At 40.3% G+C, this 23,396-nt stretch overlaps 1 protein-coding gene across 1 annotated transcript in view; it reads right to left on the bottom strand.

Moving 5' to 3' along the window:
• Positions 1-3,509: 3,509 nt before the first annotated feature.
• Positions 3,510-23,396, bottom strand: part of ppm1f (protein phosphatase, Mg2+/Mn2+ dependent, 1F) — a 53,457-nt gene continuing 33,570 nt past the window's right edge. The window contains exons 3-7 of the mRNA XM_052031853.1: positions 19,932-20,131; positions 15,097-15,285; positions 13,910-14,053; positions 12,627-12,720; positions 3,510-10,284 (exon numbers count right to left, since the gene is read on the bottom strand). Coding sequence (XP_051887813.1) covers positions 9,866-10,284; positions 12,627-12,720; positions 13,910-14,053; positions 15,097-15,285; positions 19,932-20,131 — 1,046 coding nt within the window. The 3' untranslated portion in view covers positions 3,510-9,865. The remainder of the gene's footprint in view (positions 10,285-12,626; positions 12,721-13,909; positions 14,054-15,096; positions 15,286-19,931; positions 20,132-23,396) is intronic.

Genomic DNA, 23,396 nt, shown 5'->3' with positions numbered 1-23,396 from the left:
CAAGGGGGAAATGCAGGAGGGTTGAGTGGAAAAGAAGCAAGTAGGAGGGAGGGAAATGCAAGGGAAGGGGATGTGGACAAGACTGTGTGTGCGCCAGGATGGTGCAGCAGAGCCTAGTCTCCAATTATTTCAGCCTCCTTGCCATTGGACCAAGTTTGTGTGGTAGCTGGTGTTCCATGGCCACATCATGCTGGCAGCACAGTGGTGCAGCTAGTAGAGCCACTGCCTCACAGTGCGAGAGACCCGGGTTCAATCCTGACATTGGGCACGGTCTGTGTGGAGTTTGCAAGTTCTCCCTGTGACTGCATGGGTTTCCTCCCACATCCCCAAAAATATCTGGGCTGGTAGGTTAACTGGCCACTGTAAGTTGCCCCTAGTGCAGAGGTGAGTGGTAGAATTGGGGGGGAGGGTGTAAGAGAATGTGGGGAGAATAAAAATTGAGATTAATGTAGGATGAGTGTAAATGGTCAATGGCCCAAAGGGTCTGTTTCTGTGCTGTATCTCTCCAAGGGATCTGAGGAGCGTGGTTGACATCTGGAGCGCGATGCCAGAGGAAGCAAGTTATGGTCAGTATGGAGGGATTGCTTAAGAAGAGAGAGAACATGACAGCATGGGATGAGAACATGGGCAAGCACGGTAGTGTAGCGGTTAGCGTAACGCCTTACAGCGACAGCGACCTGGGTTCAATTCCGGCCGCTGCCTGTAATAAAGATATCTTATATTAAATGACATGACAACATTCCAGGTAGATTCACCAGCCTCTGCCACTGAGGAAGCAGTAATCAGGACTTCTCCAGGTTGCTGGTTACTGCCCCACTTCTGATAGTGACGCTGCTGCAGGTATCCTGACGATGCCACTTCCGGAGAAACAGGTGACTGTTGATTGTAGAACAAATATTGTCCCATAATCACATGGTGGGGGACCACAATTCCACATTTGTAGGTTGGGAATATCCTGACTGAATAGGAAGGGCCACTATCCCTGGTTTTGGGCAAGTTATTTTGGGAAGATTTAGCCTTCTAAGTCTCTTATGAATGTTGCTCATGTCACCCTATGTGGCTTATATAAAAATTGATAATGTAAAGAATATAATTTATGGTCTGGTGTGCCCAAAACACAATTACTTGTATTTCTGCTTTCTATAGTCACTGGAGACTGACTGACATTAAATCACTTCTGTAACTTATCCAACAATCTTCCTATTCAATTGATTTGGAAATATCCATTAGGAGTGCTTACAGAATGCATTTAGGATTTGTAACTTTGTGTAATTGAAGTTTTGAATCCTGTGTATATCCAAACAGGTTCTAAGAAAGAGCACCTTAATTCAAGAGTAATTCAGCCCAAATCTTGTTTGAATGAGGGATCACAGATTAGTGGGGATGCATAATTAGTCTAAGGCCAGCAACAGGGAGGTGCAGGCCCTCTGTGACATTATAGGATAATATGGCACATGAATAAAACTTTACTATTTCAAGTATCAATTTAGGTTGGTGCTAAAGAATCATCCTTGCTTTTGATATCAGGTAAATTAATAACACTTTTATTACTGGATTTACAAAGGTCTCATGACTGTGGAGTCACTGGACAAGAAATAATGTATAGCAAGCTGACTGCAAAGCAGAAGAGAATCAAGGGTTAGATGACTGGAGGGTGGCAAGTGGTGTTGCCCTGAGAAAAGAGCTGTTGGGGTGGAGTAATGGGCTGGAGAAGGGATGCTTTGGGCAGTGTGGTAACTACTGAGTGCAACAAAAAACATTTTTGTGCCCCTACATAAAATTTACTAAAAGCAAATAAATTTCAATGTGGTTTAAGTGCGAGACTACAGCACAGAAATGGGACCCTTTAGCTCATCATGTCCATACCGATCTTTTTGCCATTAATCCCATTTGCCTGCATTAGGACCGTATCCTTCTAATGCCCTGCCTATTTTGTCTAAATGTCTTTCACATGTAGTAATTGTATCTGATTCCACCACCACCTCTGGTATTGTGTTACAGATATCAACCACACTGTGTAAATAAAAAACATACTCAGATCCCCTTTAAAGCTCCTTCCTCTTGCTTTAACCCTATGCCCTCTAGTTTTTGATACCCCTACCAAGGGAAAAACATTTTGACTATTTACTCCATCTATGCCTCTCATAATCTTATACCAATTCACCCCTCGGTCTCCTTTGTTCCAGGGAAAACAAGCCGATTATCCAATTTACTGTAAGTACCATAACTGAAGTTCTCCAGTGGAGGCAACAACCTGGTCAATCTTCTCTGCACTCCTTCCAGCATAATCACTTCCTTCATAGCATGGTGACCAGAACAGCATGTAATACTTCAAATGCAGCCTAACCGGTGTTTTGTAAAGTTGCAAAATAACGTCCCAACTCTTATATTCTGTGCCCCGCCCTATGAAGGCAAGTATGCCATATGCCTTCTTCACTACCCTATCCACTGGTGTTGCAACTTTCAGGAAACTATGGACTTGGATCTCTAGTTCTCTCCATTCTTAAAACTTGTTTGATACAAGGAATAAGGAGGCCATAAGCAAACAATTCTCAATTGGTTAGTTATTGCAAGGGTATTTAGATATTCGAATCAGGAAAAGCAGCAATGTTGATTAACAGAAACACAAAAAGGCAGATCAACTACTGCTAACTTCTAGATACAGAATTTAAAAGTCAATAGGTTAAATATTATGTGGTAGTCTTGATTAGACAACACATGGAACACAGAGCACAGTTCTGATCTCCATGACAAATAAGGTTGTGGAGGCAATGAGGAAAATTGAAAATAAACGACACCACAGATGCAGAAATCTGAAATAAAAACTGGAAACACTCAGGTCAGGTCTTTTGGTTTTTTCATTCAATGTCCCTAAAATGTTTCTGATGCAAGTGACACCGGTCTATAATTTAGCACTACCTCAAGATTTGATGTAAGACCAGCTCTGCTTAGCATTTCCGGACTCTCACTAATTTAGGGAAGTTGGCCTTTGTGATATCCTCTGGAAAGGTTATGCTTGCCACAGAGGGCATACAGCCAATTCCTGGGATGCAAGGGTTATTGCATAAGAGATTTGGTCGACTAGGCCTGTATTGTACAACACTTTGACAGGGCTGGACACACTGGATGTGGGGAGGGTGATTACCCTGGATGGAACATTTAGAATGATAAGAAATTTCCTCACACATGGTACTGAACCTGTGGAGTCCTGTACCTCAGGTGGTGGAGACCAAATTGATGAATATATTTGAGGAGGTAGATACATCTTTAAGACATTAAAAGGTGTCAAGTGTAATGATATTGAGATAGATCAGCCAGGATTGTATTGAATGGCCTTTGCCTGCTACTTTCTACGGCTGGGACACAAGGTCGTCTCCTAGGCTTACTGAGCTAAATTTCTTACATCCCTTAATTTTCAGTGCAGGGTGGAAAGTATGCTGTACGCTTCGCCACTTTTTCTTGACAGCTAAAAAGAAATAACCCAGTAATAAAATTAATGTTGCATAAATTGCTTTATTATGAGATTAATACTGCATACATAAAAAGCATTTCAGGAGAAACCTCAACCACAATAAGGCAAAGAAACATCTCCGTTTCAAATTTATAGCTTAGTAAGTTATTATACTGTTTCAGCATTGTCAAAGAATGACGTTCGAGTAGTCTTCAACACTAAATGTCGCTCCTTATGGTTTTGTGCAGTTTTGTTAAGATAAACAGCTCACTGGAGTCCTTGCAAAAGTCCAAAATCAAGCTACTGAAATAAGCTTGCTTAGTGAATAGTCTGACAGGAGGGAGATGTCAATAGATCAGAGACCCCATAAAGGCTCATCACTATCATCATCATCCAGGGAGGATGCATTGAGGTTTAAAACAAACCTGATTATTATGGCTTTTCCTACAAATTATTGTATTTTAACATTAACCACAAGACAAGCTTTAGCAGAATAAAAAGCTATTATAAATCCAGCTATAATACCATAGCATAACCACATGGTCATTCCAGTTTTATTTCCTTTTTCCATTCTTTTCTGCCACCTAGTGTGATGCACTGAGTCCAGTTTACAGTTACTATCAGTCACAATTATCGTATACTAACAGGATGCAAACAAGCAAAACCTTTACCACTTATAGTTATGTCTGTACCACTTTAAATTCCATTATCAGATAAACTATAACTGGCTCATTTATGGAACAACAAAAATTGGTAGGAGGGTTTGATCCTTTGAAGGAGAATAATAAGGACACTACAGTGCCTTCTTACTCAAGCTGGGTGTGGGTGTGCTAATGGCTGCCAATTGTGAAAAATGTTGCCATGCAAGGCAATTTTATTTTGTTTTACAGAAGGTAGAAGTGCATATTGACATGATTTTTTTTTAGCAAACCCATTCTGGGAGCTGATGTCCTTGAGCCTGCCATCAGCAATTATTAATTTACACAATGATTTTGGCAATGGAAGCAGTTAGAAGGACATATATTCATTATTAGAGTTAGAAATGCAGAACTATCTAAAGAAAAATTGGATGTGGTAGGACAGATGGATAATTATCTTTCCTGTCTCAAGATTAATATTAGTTACAGTCCACTGTCCTAAGTGCTTTTGACTGGCAATATCAGGGTGTATTCTTTCTTGTAACAGTACTCTTGATCGTCATCATTACCTGAAAGTGCTCTTCAAGCAAGGGCTTGTTGCTATCCTGTGCAAGTCAAACCCAGGGGCAGCGTTGTTGGCAAGCTTGAAATTTGAGATACAGCATTCACATTAAGGTGTGGTGGGGTCTCATCCAATACTGCAGGAGTGAGGTGGCCCAAAAACATTGAGTCAGAGATATCAGCCCATGGCACATCACACTTCATATATTTAGAATTAGCCACACATCAGTATTAAAATCAATTTGGTACTTTTAAAACTTAAATTGGAAACCAAAGTGTAGTGAGCTAAAAGCTGTTTTTGAAACAATGATTTTTTTTTCTTGAGGCTTCAACTCTTCTCACGTGTAAACAGAAAATATTTCTTGTGATGTAGAGGCTATATGGCATACAGATAATGCAAAATACACAGTTGTGGGACTTTAGAAGCTTGTGCAGAACCTAAAAGAATACTCGGGTCAGGATAAAGCACTTAGTTTAATGAGCATCTCTGCCACTGAATTATCCATTTCTAGCACTTAGGAATGTAATAACCTCAGGGTATATTGTAGCAACTCGCTAAGACTACTTCAACCACACTTTCCTCAGACCTTAAGTAGCTGACAATTTAACATGTTGAACACCACAATACATTTGGCTGATGAGTAAAAGCAATTCTCATTGTACACAGGACAACATCCAGGGCTCTAACAAGAACTGCATAACACTTCAATCTGCACAAAACCACATCAGGCATCACCGCTCAACCAGCAGGTTTCAGGTTTACTTAAAACAAATACATATGTGCATATCAAGCAATGTGAATAAATAATATACTCAGCTTATAAAGTTTTATGGTTACATCAATATTGCAAATAAATGTGCAAGTAAAATGAAACATCAGAATACATAGGCACCAGCTCTGCCATTCCAAAATACAGTGCAAAAAACATCATGCGTTTAGTAAGTGACCCTCAAAAAAAATAAGGGTGCACAGATACAAATTGCAAAAGTCAGTACTGAGTTGAGAATAATTATCTTCTCTCAGAGAATGGGTCATCAGTAGTTCAACTGACCAGCATCAGGTATAATATTAAACGGGGATGTGGTTTTACTTTAATATAAAATCTCTATGGCAACATGTTTTGACAGATAAATGATTTGATACAATGCCACAGGATACAAGTACAGAGACAACTACTTCATGGAGCACATGTTTATCAGAGCAAAAGGACACAAAAGAAGTCCATAATTAAATGAGAATAAAGGCATCCAGATCTTGCTGTCATCCGTATATAATGGTGGCCCTCTCTGCCCATTATACACAGAGGCTGTGCACCAGTGTGCACATGATGTTCTCAGATGCACAGCAGAGCCTTCCTGCAAAGATAATCGGATATGCCAGAGATATCTTGTAGAGAAAACACTGTCAACTGCAGGTCATTTAACCTTTTTTATCCCCCCTACAATTTTCTACTGATTGCCCAATATGATGGCTTGTATATAAACAAACCAATGGGTCTCAGAATAGACAGAATCTAGACTGGTGCAAATCCAAAATTTCTTAATACGCAAGAAAATAGAATCCCCAAACCTGCCCCGCCATTCAATATGATCATGACTAATCTATGCTGGCCTCCTCTTCTGTATCAGTTCCCCATAATCCTCGATTCCTCGATCTTTCAAAAATTTATCCATTTCCACCTTAAATAATCCAATGATCTGGCCTCCAGCACCCTGTGGGGCTGAGAACTCCAGAGATTCACTACCCTCCAAGAGAAGTTTCTTTGTACCTCAGTTTTAAATGACCGACATCTCAACTTCTACTCTGATGCAGGGTTTCGATCCAAAATGTCGACAATTCTTTTCCTCCCACAGATGCTGCTCGACCCACTGAACTCCTCCAGCAGATTGTTTCTCAACCTTTACTGTCAAGCCACTTTAGGATCATGTTTGAATAAGATCACCCCTCATTCTTCTAAACTCCAAGGAGTACACCAGTTCTTAAACTCCAACCCCTTAGTAATAAAGGCCAAATTGCCGTTTGTCTTCTAAACTACTTGTTGGACCTGCCAACTAACTTTGTGATTCATGTACTAGAACACTGAGATGTCTATGAACTTAATTTGAATTCTCCCTGCTTTCAGATAATAATCTGCCTTTTGATTCCTCTTACCAAAGTGCATGATCTCACATTTCCTCACAATAATCTCTATTTGCCAGGTTTTCATGCAATTACTCTGTCTATATCCCATTGCACAATTGCAATGTCCTCGGCACAACATGCCCTTCCACCTATTTTTGTGTCGTCTGCAAACTTGGAAACCTTACATTTTGTTTCCTCCTTCAGGTCATTAATGCAAGTGGCAAGCAATTGAGGGCCAAGAACCAATCCTTGGGATATTCCAATAGTTACAACCCTCCAGCCTGAAAAGGACCCATTAATTCCAACTCTGTTTTCAATGCGACAGCCAGTTTTCAATCCATCCTAACACACTTCCTCTGATACCATGAACTTCTTAATTTATGAATCAGCCTCTTGTGGCACCTTGTCAAATGCCTTTTGGAAATTTAAATATACTACATCTACAGGTTTCCCTCTATCAATTCTCTCTGTTGGAATGTGGGACCTGCATTCAAGCTGGAATCTGTACATGGATTCATGTTAGAGTGGAGAGAAGTGGTGGTCAGAAGGCCACAGAGATCACTGCCTCGTTCCCCCCTTCCTGCATAGAAAGGTTATCCAGAAACACAAAATGCCAAATTCATTAAAGGTGATAAAATCAGGAGAGTTAAAAAGACTTTGCATCAGCAGGCAGATTTAAATCAGCTATGTAATGCCAAGCGTGCAATGACAAAAACAAATTGATGTATTGATAACCTCTATTTATATAATGACAAGGCAAAAAAAGTAAACACAGATACCCATTGTCAATAAGTAGTATGCAATGGTGAAATTAGATACAAAAGGCCACATTTAAGTTTTAGGGATTTCCAAATCTTTCTCAACAACACTTCAGCAATAACAAGTTCAAGCAAGATGAACTTCTGAAGTTCGAAGATTTGGAGCTACGATCTAAAATTGGACACAAAATAGGAATACAAATCTACATTGCCAAGTTCTGCACAAAAGACCTTCCTCCATCTGAGGTTATACTTTCTGGGGCAACATAACCCGAATTTTGCAAAAACATCTCAAACCATTACCACAGATTGAAGATAAGTTAACTTGGTTAACTTGTACTAATTAGAGATCAAGATAACAGAAACTAACCAAGTGAAATGACAAAAGAAGCATTGAAATGGCAGAGCAGGCTTGGGAGGCTGAATGGCCCTCTCCTGCTCCTATTCTTACATTAGATAAAAGGTTCCGTTATAGCTAGGTGGCCAGAAACATAGTTCAGGAGAGTACAAAATCAAAGAACTGCAATGTCCCTGGTTTATGCCTAGTCAGTTTATCTTAGCCCAGACTATAGGTTGCTCTACTTGCGATGAGGGCAGAGGAAGAAGAAATCATTTGGGGTTCCCCTCATCAGGGCCTAGGGATCAAGAGATGGAAATTGCTGAGAATGCAGTTGGGCTCAGCAGCAAGTGCTCCCAAAATAAGTGGGGCAGTGGGTAGTATTGGAGGTTACTACCATCCTTTGAACCACATCCCAACAAGTTATCTTAAGATTGCAGATTTTTTTCCAGTTTCAAAATAAAACGTGAATATTCAGCTTGTTGGGAGTGCATTTGGCTTCTTTGCACATTAGCTTTTAATATTTCATTAAATAAACAAACTTGAGGGTTCAGATCCTTTTAAGGACTTGAGCAAATTACTCGTTATGCAAATTCAGGACAGGTGGTTGTAGAATTTTACACAAGCAAAATTCTTCAAAATGCACAGTGTCCAAGACCATATTATTTACTTAATCCAGTTATTAGTAAGCTATTGAGAAAATCCTAATATTTCTACATCAATTCCAGTTGTTAACTTTATTCAAAACCACAGTACATTCATCTGTTCATATTCTTTGACATAGGCAACAGATTGAACATTCCAAATTAAGCATCAAATCAAATGCCTAAATAAGGTTATTTGATATTTTTCTCCCCCTCTCCTGAAAAATGGTAATGAAGTAAATACCAATACCACAGGTGCGGAGAGATGCATAAGGCACTAAACAATTAGTCTGCAATGGATCCATGGAACAGTACAAATTATTACATGGCTTGTACTGCACACACAGACTGGAATAAGGCACTAGATCGTCAACCTGTATTTTTTTTGCTAGAGGAAAGTCAGTACATAAGGGTGCTTGAGAACTTCACGTATTTGAGTAAAACAATTTGGAAAAATTTATCATTATGCAAGTTTGCAATTTTACCATAGGGAACCTTGTCAGCATGGTAGAAGTAGGAACAGCTGGAATTAGCCCAATAATAAAACCCATTATGGATCTCTCTATTAATCACTGATGGCTCATTTAGGCCAGTAAAAGAAAGTAGAATAAAATGCTTTAAGGCATAATGGCATTAATAACTTTCAGTTATTATAAAAATGATTTCAAAATACCCCCCCCCCCCCCCCCCACTTAGTCAAGCAGATCTTATGGCACTGCTACTTGCACTCACTGACTTCAGCTCCAGATATCCCTATCTTGGGATTTTCAAGCAGATGAAACTGATGAAACAGCTTGCTCCCAAATCTTCATTAGGTTAGTTGCTGTGGAAAGCTTGCATCAGAAGATGTTGCAAAACAGATCTGGTGCAAATAGCACAATTTTGTTAATTTGGAGGAAGCTGAAAGCAACATTTCAACCTCTGGGCATAGCTCATGTCTGAAATCAGATGAAATACTGTCTTGTAATATGCTATCATCCATTCGAATGAACTAGGTCCTGGGATTAAGGAAAACATTCTAGTTACATGTTCTCCATTACAACACAATCTGGCACAAATCCTTTGATTACATTTGATTCTCGGAGCTATATCTTTAAACCTGGGATTTAAGGAAATGTGCAATGTCATAAACAGACTTCAATATGCTCTCAGCCAACACTATTCTATCCTTTCCTAATGAAGTTTCTTGCACCCTCAGTTACTGAGCTTTGACACATCTTTACGATGCAGGCAAAGGTCTGCCAAGATGCGAAGGCATTTTAATACCAATCCCCTTTCTCTCCATTTCTTTGGTGTCACTGAGTAAAATATATTCCCTGAATGTAACACTTATCTCATCTCACGGAGACAGTAGTCAGCAAGTCATATCCTTTGTCTGGTTATCTTTATCCTCACTTGAGATTAACTGTGGTGGAGTTGTTTCAAAGTTTCCTTTGGCTTGTGGGTAATTACTGTCCAGGCCAGCATTCTCACTGCTCAATTGCGATTGGCTGTCTTTTAGAATGATCTGTGGATCTCGCAGAAAGACCAACACCACAGTGATGTTGTCACTAGATCCACCTTCTTTGGCAGCTGTGACAAGTGTCTCTGCAACAGAACTGCCATCACCCGCATTCTCTCGTAAGTGCTCTTGTACAAGGTGCACAACCTTAGAAGGTTCAACTCCATCAAAAAAACCATCACAGGCTAGAATAATGTAGTCTTCCCTGCCATCCAGTTCGAACGTGGCACAATCTGCATCCCCCGAAATGTAAGGTTTTTGGTCAATGTCACCTAGAAAATTAAAAATATCACAAGTGAGCAAGAGAAAATACCACACGATGATTTGGTACACTGCAGAACATCTGTGTTACATTGCCTTTTGGAACCTGGATTTATCTGATCCACAAAGGTGAAGTTTTCATCTTACTGTTACCAACGCCCATTAATATATACGAGACCCAGGAGGGGTCCATAATACAAAAATATATCTCAATCAGAACTTAAAGAAAAAGGTCTTTCTTTATAAATTTATAATGGTATATATTTATGTGGAATGGGAGGCAAAAATCACGGCATGGTCTTCAGAAATTCTTACCAAGTCTTAACTGAAACGTTGAAAGCATTTCCAGTGAGTTTTCCACATCCACTCCAGGTGTTATCTTTGCTCAGATACTTCAATCTGCAAGGGCGCTATAATATCTCTTGCCACAGCCACTTCCTCTATTCTCTGATATATCACACTATTTACCCAACTTATGTTCAGGAACAAATACTTCCAACAATTAAATATTAAAACCAAAGGTATGATCTTCCACCCATGTGGTTAGGGTACAAGACTAAATCCGGCCACCAGTCAATAGTGTTTACTTGCATCTCTGGAACACTGCTGGTCTCTACTGCAGCTACAGGTCACCTGTTGCTGAAACTCTCATTGTTACCTCCAGACTATTTCTTCAGTGATCTTTTGGCCAGCTGTCCATCTTGCACTTTCTGACTTCACCCTATGCTCCGCTCCATCAGTGGAATATATTAACAGTTAGACAGAGGAAAAGATTTCAGGCTGTGCTCAGAGTTCCTTGAAAAAAAACTGCAACATCCCCATTGATTTCTGAGAACGCCCTGGCCCAGAACCACTCAGAGAAAGTTTGGGACAGTACTGAAAACAACAAGAATAAGAACCCTGAGCACATGAAAGCCCAGCGTAAATGGCAGAAGAATTACACTACCTCACAAGCTACCTGCCCATCTGACTCGTGGTAGAGTTTGCAGGTCCAACACTGGCTTCATCAGTCAACTAGAGAGGAAACAAGTTATCGTCGATCCTGTTGTACTGACAAAGAGCATTCACCAAGTCTCTTTCATTCAATACCCGTTGTACTCACAGGGTTACATTAAATTCCCAAACACCCCCATTTAAAAAAAATTCAAATTCTTCCATGTCTCCACCTTTCCCATCTCTTACTTTCTTCACCCGTACAATCCTCTCAAGTTTTCTGCACTGCTCCAATTTTAGGCTTATATGCATCCCTAATCTTAATAGCTCTTCCACTGGCAGCTGTTAAAGACTCTGAGCTCTGGAGTTTCCTTGCTAAATTTCTCTGCAGCTTGTGTCTACAAGTTTTCTTCAATATGGTAGCTGCTCAATAACAGTCAATATTGTTCAATAATACTGCTTCGGATATTTTGCTATATTAAGAGAGCTATATAAATACCAGCTACAATTGTAATGCAGTTGGAAAACCATGAAGACATGTTCTTATTCATTGGTGTTGTGAAGAGATATTCCTCCCAATGTCAGTACGATTCAATATCCAATACCTACAAGGGGACAAGTGCGCTATTCAACACCCATGTCCCCCACCTTAAAAATGGATTTTATAATAATGTACAATAACTTGGAGTATCTTAAAACTTCAACCAGTAACCTGCTATCTACCCCTCTTTGTTTGACTGCACTGCTTTACCTAGCCCAGAAATTTCGATGTTAACCTGTTCAGTGGCTGCCAATGACCTTTGAGTGTGTGCAGGGAAATAATAAGAGGGTCAGACAGTAGCTTCTGTCATATCCAGCTGGAGGATTCTACAGCATTCTGCCCATACATGGAGCAAATGCTGATAGTCTCCATGCTGGCAGGGTGCAACCCTGATCCCATCTCAGCACTGAGGCGCCACGCTGCTTGCCCCAGACTGCCCAATGCCAGCCCTCTCAGGCTACCTCTCTTCACCAAGCTGAGAGACTGCCAGCAGAGGGCAGGGATTCACACCAGGTTCCCAGCACAGTGGTGTGCAGGCTAAACGATGCCTTTTTTAAAAAAAAGATGCACGGGGAGGAGTACTTGAGTGAGAATGTTCAGACTGGAGGATCAAATGTGCCCTAAGTCACCTTTGGGGCAATGCCAAGCTAGGTACCTATGTTTGAAATATTAATGGAAACTTTTGATTTCTGTACATTGAACTTTTGTTCACTGTGTGTAATTTTGTTGAGATTTACAATTTAACAATTTATTGAGAAAACAAGGAGCTAAATTTTAGTGTTAGGTTTGCTAAAATTGGTACCTCTCATTCACTGCTGGTCTAAAATAGCTAGCTGAAAAGGAAGCACATTCCTGCTGAAAAGAAAATCAAAAACTCACCGATCGCCCTAGAGACTGCAAGTGTTCCGTTTACTCGCCAACATCCTAGAAAGATCACACATCCACCAAGTTCTTCAATCCTTTGTTTCTCATCCTATAGTAGAATAATTAAAATCAGAGATAACCAATGATTTGTTTTAAAGTTAAGATTAAGCAAAAATGCAATTGGGAAAATCTACCAGACAAAGCAATTTATCTCCAATGTATGTTTTTTGTAGAACAAGATACAACCTGCTAGAACAACCCAAACATTCTTCAGTACAGTGAGACTCTGCAGCAATCAGACTTGCTGTGATGCAAAGGATTTAACTTTAAGGGGAGGGCAAGGAAAACTTGTTGATTTAACACCAACCATCCTCCCTCATGACTGGAAGCAGCAGAGTAGCAACGGCACACAGTAACATTCTTGTCAAATAAGAGTCTAGCCATTTAAACTTGATGCTCAGTTGCATCACTAGCATTCTGGGGTTTGCCATTGACCAGAGACAACTAACTGGACTAACCACATGGCTAGAAGGTGAATGGCAAGTTAGGGTCTCATCTGTTGACTCCCCAAGGCTGTTGCACTATCTATAAGGCACAAGTCAAGAATATGATTGAGCACTCTCCACTTCCCTAGATGACTCCAAAATGGATAGAAAGGAACGTTGTCTAAGGCTACAGCATGATACAGATCAGATGGAAAGTTGGTCAGTCTTCTATGGTACTTCCCAGGGCCGTGACATCTGCCATTCAAAAGGACAAGGACAACAGGGGTCAGGGAACCCCTCCTACCTGCAAGCTCCACTCCAAATCATACACCATGCTGACCTGGAAATATATCACCATTCCTTTAACATTGGATCCAAATGCTGGAGCACAGTACCCAAAAGCATAATAGTAGTACCTTCACAAAGAGACTCCAATGGTTTAAGGTGGCAGCTCTCTACCATGCTCTCATGGGCAATTAAGGACAGGCAATAATCACTCGCCTTGCCAGCAATCAAGAACATGGTGATGTCAGCTTGGCATTTCAATCAAATATATAAACATCTTATCTGTAAACTTAATACAGAATTGCAAGATTTGTAAATCAACCCCCTGCAACTCAAAATCTCAGATGAATACTCAATAGTATTTTGAAGAAGTCATACATATAAACAGTTAGCCAAACACATTATTGTCCAAACTTCCATGTAGTTGGTAACGGATATGTGTTATCAACCACAGTCTTGTCTGCATATAACAGTCAAACCAGAAATCATTCAGCTGCACTGGTCCCCCTACCTTTATAAAATACCCACCTCTTTCTCAGGCTTGTGCGGGTCCATAAGGGTCACAACCTGGCCCTGTCGCACCATCATCACCTGCGAATCCCCAAGCCAAGCCACGTGCAGTATATTGTCAGCAATTAAGGCTGCCACACCAGTGGTACCACTCCGTAGTTTCTGCAACAGAGTTGGTAATTTAAAAACATCTGCACTATGCTAGTCACACATTCATCTATCTCAGTTCCTGCTGAACCATGGCACCCACTGTCGATAGAATCTGGTCTCTGTTTTAGATCAAAGACCCTTCGTCTGACAAAGGATCTTTGCTCTGAAACTAACTTTCTCTTTCCACAGATGGTATCTGACCTGTTGAAGTGTTTCCAGCAATTTTTGTTTTTATTCAGATTTCCACATCTGCAGCTTTTGGTTTTTCAGTTTTAGACTCATCTTTACCTAATCCAGAACAAAAACAGAAAACTCTGGAAGCAACTTAATACACACTTGTCCTCTCAGTTTTCCAGTTTTGAAGAAGAGGCCTTGACCCATGCTGTCAGCTGTGTTTCTCTATTCACTGATGCTGCTCGACTTGCTGAGTGCTGCTGGCACTTTGTTTCTGGTTTTCCAGCATTTGCAGTTTTTTCTCCAATTATCATCCGGCCCAGGAATTGAAAATCAAATAAAAGTATTTCCTGCATTTGTTTTTATTATCTAATCGAGTACTGTTAATTGAACATTACAATACACAGAAAAAGTAGACCATTTCAACATGTTACCCATGCATCTACTACATGCATCTACCAGAGCAAGCTTCTGATGATTCTTGCACATCCTATGTTTACAATAAAATTACAAATCTGAACAAATATGGTACATCTACCTGACACTGAATATGTTCCATTTTGATTCATGCTTGCTGCCATTATGTATTAAATGACTCCAGACTTTCCAGAGCAGCGACAATAAGCAAAATCACCAACTTAAATCCACACTGCAGACCATCTGAAGTGCTTTACATGGGCAAAAATGGCCACCATTTGTCAGGGCAGGTAAAACTGGGCCATCATCTTCAATCTAACTTAAGGCTAATTATTTCCCATTTTTGTTCTGTTGCTGTAATGAACACAAATTACATTATGGAAAAGAATTCTCTCTGAGAAATGTTGGTGATAAGCCAGAAGCCAACATCCCCTACAAACTCTGCTCAGCCTCCCTGCAGTTACCTTTCTCTTGGCCCTCTGAAGAAACATCTCATCAGTCTGTTTGAAGGCTCTCCTTAATGCTTCAGCTGGCTGTGTAGAAAACTCTTCCTGATGAGCAAGAACGACATGAAGGTGCGTTGCAGCATAGACAGCCGCATCTACTCCACCATGCCCATCAAATACAGCAAAGTATGCTCTCTCTTTCTCATCCTAGAGTAGAAAACAACAATACATCTTTTCTGTATTTTTGCAGCACAAATTTTGTTCACTATTGACACAGAACAGGATTATATCTCACAGCTCTACCAACATTCCCCTTTAACTTAGGAAAAACAAGCCATGAACACAAAGCATTAAGGCTTTAGTCAAGAGGATGTGTATGACTATGCTTAATCAATTTTTTTTGTTCCGATTCAAAATACTGTAATGTGAACCACTCAATGCATTTTCAATAACTACTGTCCCCATTTCTCAAAATAGATATTCTTTAATTCAGTAAACATTGTCAAATCCATAAGTTGCAAGTACCAGGCCATAGGAAGCAGTGACCTCTACTGCCATTTACTGCAGTACTACAAGCTAATTTCAAACCATATTTCAGGCACAAATGATCTCTAAAAGATAAAATGGGGAATTTGAAAAAAAGTTATGGAGATGCAACTCTTGGTTGAAATAAATCAAGTCAGATTAATTTCTAATTTTTTTATTTTCATTGGTGACATTTTAGCTCACTTGATAAAAACATTTACACAGCAGGAGAACTCCAGACCCAAATCTAATCCAAACAAGGTCTACAGAATGAAAAAGGGAGTGGAATTTTTGTACAGTAACAGCACTCCAACGTGATCCCACCACCAGTCACATTTTCCCTGCTCCTCCCCCTTCTGCAGGGACCACTCCCTTCGCTCATCCCTTCCCACCCACCCCTCACCAACCCCGGCACTTTCCCCTGTAACCATAGGTGGTGTAACACCTGTCCTTCACCTCCTCCCTCACCACAATCCAGGGACCTAAACAGCCCTTCCAAGTGAGGCAGACATTCACCTGTACCTCTTCGAACCTGGTCTATTACATTTGGTGCTCACAGTGTGGCCTGCTTTGCAGTGGAGAAATCAAGCGTAGACAAGGTGACCATTTTGTGGAGCACCTATGCTCTGTCCACAATGGCTGACTCGAGCTTCCAGTTGCATGTCATTTTAACTCTCCTTCCCACTCACACACTGACCTGTCCTCGGCCTCCTCCATTGCTCACGCAAGGTCAAAATAAAAATTGGAAGAACATCTCATACTCCGCTTGGGTAGTTTACAGCTCAACAGCATGAGCATTTAACAAGTAACTCATACCCCTGTTCTTCTCCCACAAACACTCACCTATCCACCTAGGTTTCTTCTCCCTTTGTTCACCTTTCCCATTCCCTACCCTCTCCCTCTCACACCTGGTCTCTTCTGCCCATCACCCACTCCCCCCCCCCCCCCCACCCAATTTGGTTCCACCTTTCACGTACCAGCCTCTGTCCTACCACTCCCTCGTACTGCTACGTCCTGCCAATCTTTCTTCCCCCCTTGGTCTTTATGCAGGGTCGCAACCTGAAATGTCAACATGCACCTTTTGCCTCCCTAGATGCTGCTTGTCCTACTGAATCCCTCCAGCATTGTTTTTTTATTCTACCAACCTCTTCTCACTCAGCTCTGAAATTCCACTAATTCTTTCTCCTTCATGAATGCACAAGGACAGACACTTGTTATTGCCAGGATAAAATGATTGGCTCTGAGTAAAAAAAAAGTTAAATTGTCATTCTGTACTTGCATTACACATTCCCATGGCAAACAAGAAAGCAGTAATTCAGGGTTTAATTAGACAACACTGCAGGCTTCCCCATAAGACACTGGCAAGTAGCAGAACTGTATACACCAGAAAAGATCCAAAGTGCAATCCTTAATTTATGCTGAGTGAGCTGACACCAGAGACATGGCCAAGGGCATTGCAAGTGACTTTTTCCCCTCAGATAAAAAGAAAAAGCATTTGGCCAGGTTCTTCCTCCTAGTATCTATCTAGCCACTCCTGTAGTTTATGAGAGACATATACAAAGTTGTACTCAATATGTTGCTGATATTCCTTGGCTTATGTAAAGGCAATGGAGAGTAATTGTCATTGTATAACCATATCTCAATAAATAATCCACAACTTCAGCAGAAATGGGGAAGGGAAAAAATACAGGAAAAGGTAGGAATGCAAACCAAAGTCTTCCAAAGAGCCCCATTTTGCTAATCAAGTGAGAAAAAATGTCACGGCACTATTTCAAAGAACAAGACTTCTCAGCATACTAGCAATAAAACCAACACTGCTGAAAATACATACCACAAATACGGGGTCATTTTCTTTTGGCTACTTGGAGGGCATGGGTGACAATTTAGTCACTACACTCAGAAGCATTTTGGGAAATCCTGAGGTTGTGAAAAACACCATTCAAATGAAAACCAGTTTTTTTTTCTTTTAGCTGTTTACCCAGAACAGTAAGCAAGATTCGTTACCTGCCTTAAACAATAATTTATTAAAAGTAGCTCAGATATTTGAACTTCTGACTCCATTACACCTTATGTTCTTTACCCCTCGCTTCACTTCATTGTTCCCATATAAAGAACTGTCTCTCTGGAGTTCTGATGTTCCTCACGTGAAGTGTTCTTGCCTTTCTCTTTCAGCCATCAAATAGCAACATAATAATTCCTAACTATTTCTATCTTCATAATCAGTGCATGGTTTGGCAACGAGATTGCACTAGTGTTCTTTATTTCAAGTTAGACTCTACAATCTCTCTCTAGAATAGAGATTTACAAACGTACAAATTAGGAGCAGGAGTAGGCCATTCCATCCCTCAAGCTTGCTCGGCCATTTAATAACATCTCTGATTTGATTGTAACCTCAAGTTTGTATTCTCGTCTACCACAGTAGCCTTTCCACATATTGCTTAACAAGAATGCATCTAACTCTGCCTTAAAAATATTCAAAGAATCTCCTTCCATCACCCTTTAAGGAAGAATTCCAAAGACTCGTGATCCTCAGAGGGCATGTTTCACCTCATTCCCGCCTTAAATGGGTGACTCATTTTTAAATTGTGACCTCTGGTTCTGGATTCTCTGCGTCCTCTGCACATCTACCCTCTCAGGATCTTATGTTTTAAGTGCCCCTCATTTTTCTAAACGCCAGCTGATAGAAGCCTAGTGCAACCAACATTTCATTGTGAGACAACCACCTATTCCAGGTGTCAATTTCTCTGAATTGCTTCCAATGCATTTCCTTAAATAAGGAGACCAATACTGTACACAGAACACCAGGTGAGGTCCTACCAATACCCTTTATAAGTACAAGTAACCCAATTTGTCTAGCAATAAACAATCACTTTCCCAATTATGTGCTGTACCTTCATTCTAGCCTTTTGTGCATCATACACTAGGATATCCACCCTGTGATCGTCCCTTCCAACATCATTTCCAGAGGTCCCTATGCAGTTGTGCACAGTTTAATTATGGGGAGGGCCAGATTTACAATCCAAACCACTTCTGAGGGTTGCATTTTATTTTAACCGTATGTAACTAGATACAGTGCCTCATGCCTAAGGATACAGATGTTAAAAATCTTGCTCCTTCAGTCACTACATGTCTGTGGCTCTTTTTCACCTTGCCAGATCTATGCCTATCGGTACAGCATCCTGGTGATCTCCAGTGACAGACCTGTACAGCAGAACTGGGTCTACTGTTGAACATTAACCTGGATCTGTACTTGGTACAGAGAAACAGCCTTGGCATGTAATAGTCCTTGGGCCCCTATCCCGGAGTAGACTGATGGCCAGACTACAAATGTGGGTAAACTACCATGGCAAATGGCCACAGGACAGAAGTGGAAAGCAAGGATGACGATTGTGGGCTGAATGGACCCATACCATGGGCCAAATGTTTTACACTATGGCTCTGCTCTATACATTCAGTGATAATAGATTTCATATACATAGAATCAATATTAGATAATTGTACAGCACAGAAATGGGCCCTTCGGCCCAACTTGTCAATGCCGACTGTGATGCCCATCTACATTAATCTCATTTGCCCGCATTAGGCCCACATCCTTTTATGCCCTTCCTATCTTACTATCTGTGCAAATGGCTCTTGTAGAGTCATAGAATCATACAGCACGGAAGCAGGCCCTTCGGCCCAACTCCTCCATGCTGAGAGGGGAGGGATGGGGGTGAGATTTAGATGCTATAATTGTATCTGCCACTACCACTTGCAATTATACAACATTATAGTCTCCCAACTGCACCATAATTGTACAAATAAACACATCTACTGTTTAGATACACCTGAAGCAAAATGTACACACCTGAAAACTGTGCATTAATGCATTGGAAGCAATTCAGAGAAACATTGACAATTCCTTTGCTCCCACAGACTGTTTGTTGCTACAGATTTTCAAAATTGTAGGAGCACGCTTACATCCTACATGCAAGGTACAGCCCAACTGCCAACTTTGGCAATTATAATGTGTGATGGTTTTATGGTGTAAACATGTACCCATTTGGAATGGGATTGAAACCATACATATAGTGACTAATCTGTGCACAAATTAACTGTTCCTATACTGCAACAGTGACCACACTTCAATGTACTTTTTTGGCTGTAAAGCAATTTTATTTAGTACATCAAGGTTACGAAAAGCACTAAATGCAAGTCAATTTCATTTACCTGCCTCTTTTAGAGCTTTTTGTAGACTAGATATTTATGGCTGATCAGTTTAAGCTACATTCATTCACCTCTGGGGCCAAAGCATAACAATGTTTTTTTTTGAAAATGAAACAACTTACTTTAATGCCAAACAGAGCATTAAACTCAAGCAATGCTACATGTCTATCCTCCATCTTCCTCCGTGTGTTACGAATAGCATGACTGGAAACTTTTAAGTACTGCTTTGGTAATTGTAGCATTTGTGGTTCTCTTATCCAGTCACAGCAGGTCTCCAGCAATTTGTTAAATACTGATCGAGCCACCAGTTCTCCATCCAGCACTAAAAGAGAAAGAGAGAGAGAGGAAACAATAATACAATTAGATAGATCTAACCAATAAGTAAATTAACTGAAGTGGCATAAAATTCAACAATGTTAAGTTAGCTACAAGAATTAGAGGATCTTCCTCTTAAGTTTTGTATTTTCAAATCCCTTATTAATTTCAAACAAAATATTTTCTTCTGGTAGTGTAGTGTAGTGTTCAATTCCCACCGCTGTCCATAAGGAGTTTGTACGTTCTCCCCGTGTGTCTCTGTGGGTTTCCTCCGGGTGCTCCTGTTTCCTCCCACATTCCAAAGACGTACGGGTTAGGAGCTGCGGACATGCTATGTTGGCGCTGGAAGAGTGGCGACACTTGTGGGCTGCCCCCAGCACATTCTCAGTAATGCAAAAAGATGCATTTCATTGTTTTGATGTACGTGACTGATAAATAAATATCTTATATCTAAGTCCTAAATTGCAAAAGCAACTCCCAAACTGCACTGTCCTTTTGAAAGGTAGGGGATTCTACCTCCAGTGATAATAAAAGTTTTTCTGAACATTGAAAACATGATGAAAATGAAATAAATGATTAAAAGCTTCTGAAAGTTAATTCACATCAACATATGGGGAACATCTTTTAAACAAACAATAGTTCAGCAGATATTTTAGGACATTTATATTTGGAAAGATTTGTTGATAATGGCTATACTAGTCTCTCACTGGAACTAATGTACATTACAAACACAGTAAATTACTCCTTGACAATTAATATCCATCACTATGTGGGTTTATTACTCTCTGCTATTATGCAGACCAGCTATGGGAAGAATCCTCCTTATTCTTTGAGCTTATTGTGCAACATGACATTTACTGAAAAGTCAATTGGAAGGTGGTGGATTGTGCATCAGGTTTTCCTTTACCTGTACATACCCCACAAAACCTGTATTATAATCAGGCAACTAAGCAACTTCAATTGTGCCATAGTACTTCCCGAAATTGGACACCACAGGGGCTAAATGAGCATTCTGTCCTTATAATACAGCAGAATCCATGCTATCACAATAGTATAGAAAGTACTGTTGAGCAACAGAAAAGGGTAAAGTTCATATGAAGTTTAGCAAGGTATTTGATAAGGGAGGATATCGCAGATTAATCACAAAAAGTTAAGGCCATTGAATCCAAGAGAAAGTGACAATTATGGATGCAAAAGCAAGAAAGCAAACAGCAACAGTTAGGAGTTTTGGTGACTGGAAGGCTGCATACAGTGGGATACAAAGGGGTTCAGTACCAGATTCCCCGGATTTCTTTGCACCTCTCAGTAATTTAGACCTGAATTGTAGATTCTATGATTAGAAATAGATTCTCTTTGTCAACCACTCTACCAACTTAGATATCCCCATTTTGAAGATGATAGCAAAATTGTCAGAGTTATAGCAACAAAGGAAGAAACTTTTAGGCTGCATAAATGTCAATGGACTGGAAATTGGCAAATAGAATTCAATCTTGAAAAATATGAGATAATGCATTTGGGAAGGTAAACAAAAGAAAGGAATACATAAATGGTACGATATTACATTAGATGCATGGAGTGCATGCTCATATTATTGGTTCTCCAACCTTCGGGTTATGGATGCAAACAGGATGCTTGCCTTTATTGGCTGAAGCACTGGGTACACTAGTAGATTATGCTGAAGACATACAAAATACTAACTTGGCCATACTTGCACACTCCTACAACAAAGCAGGCCGAGGGAGATGTGATTGAAGTGTATTCAATTATGAGAAGCTGAGAATCAATGAACAGGAAGATTTATTTCCTTGGTTGTGGGATCAATAACCAGGTGACATAGATTAATCACAACTGGTTGAAGGATCAGCAAAAATGAGAAAGCATTTTTACATCAAAAGAGCAGAGGTGGTGTGAAACTCACTGTCCACAGGATGGAGGCAAACCCCTCATCATGGACGAGCACTTTATGGGCTGCAACTGATATGGCTAAGAACTGGAAAATTGGTTTAGCCAAAATACTCCTTTTTGGCTCACATGAATGATTGGCTAATTTTAGTGAACCAACAGATGTAAATTTAAAAACCTGCTTGTCCAAATGGCCAATTAAACAGTTATCAGAAGCAAACAAAATAAAATTGTTAGCTGAATGCATTTTCAGAAAATAAACATCTTCATTCTTCTGCTACTGACAAGTCCAACTTACAGTACATAGCAATATCATTCTGCCTTTATGTTGAGAGCCTAATCTGAAAGAATGCATTTCTCACCATGAGACTGCACTTCACTATTGTTAGCTGAATGCATTTTCAGAAAACAAACATCTTTATTCTTCTGCTACCGACAAGTCCAACTTACAGTACATGGCAATGTCATTCTGCCTTTATGCTGAGAGCCTAATCTCACCATGAGACTGCACTTCACTATCAGGTACAGCTACATAAACAATACCTCAAAGGGGACTTGAACCTACAATTTTCTGACTTAGAAGTGAGAATGCCAGCATATTTTCAGAATGGCTGTCAAGTTGTAGTTTTGACTGAAAGCTGCAGATATCATTCTCGCAACGAAGGCTGCATACAACTTACACCATGGGCTGGAAATTCATTCACACAACTCCAAAAGAAATCAGTGTTGTGCTGTGGAAAAGCAACTTACTTGTCAGGCAATTTTGCACACATTTCTGGATGTTTCAGTGCCTATTGAGAAATTCATCCCATTTTCAGTCGCATTTCACGAAGATCACAAGACAAAGGAGCAGAAGTAGGCCATTCGGCCCATCGAGTCTGCTCAATGAGCTAAACTAAACTATTCTTATCTAGCCCCAATTTCCAGCCTTTTCCCCATATCCCTTGATACCATGACTACCGAGATACCCATCAATCTCTTCCTTAAACACTCCCAATGATCGGGCCTCCACAGATGTATGTGGCAAAGAATTCCATAAATTCACTACCCTGTGGCTAAAGAAATTTCTCATTTCTGTTCTAAACAGGTACCCTCTAATTCTAAAACTGTGCCCTCTAGTACTGGACTTACCCACCAAGGGAAACAGCTTAGCCACATCTACTCTGTCCAGTCCTTTCAACATTCAAAATGTTTCTATGAGGTCCCCTCTCATTATTCTGTATTCCAGTGAGTACAGTCCAAGAGCTGATAAACGCTCATTGTATGTAAGCCCTTTCATTCCATTTATTCTCTTCGCACTTTATTTCCAGCATAAAATTTCCCCAATACAGTTAATAGTGTAACATGCAAAATCCATGAGCAGTGGGGTT

This window comes from Pristis pectinata, chromosome 17 (genome assembly GCF_009764475.1).
Source record: "Pristis pectinata isolate sPriPec2 chromosome 17, sPriPec2.1.pri, whole genome shotgun sequence".
NCBI classification, from domain to species: domain Eukaryota; kingdom Metazoa; phylum Chordata; class Chondrichthyes; order Rhinopristiformes; family Pristidae; genus Pristis; species Pristis pectinata.
The sequence above is the reverse complement of the archived record's forward strand: the minus strand, read 5'-3'. Positions and strand labels throughout refer to the sequence as shown.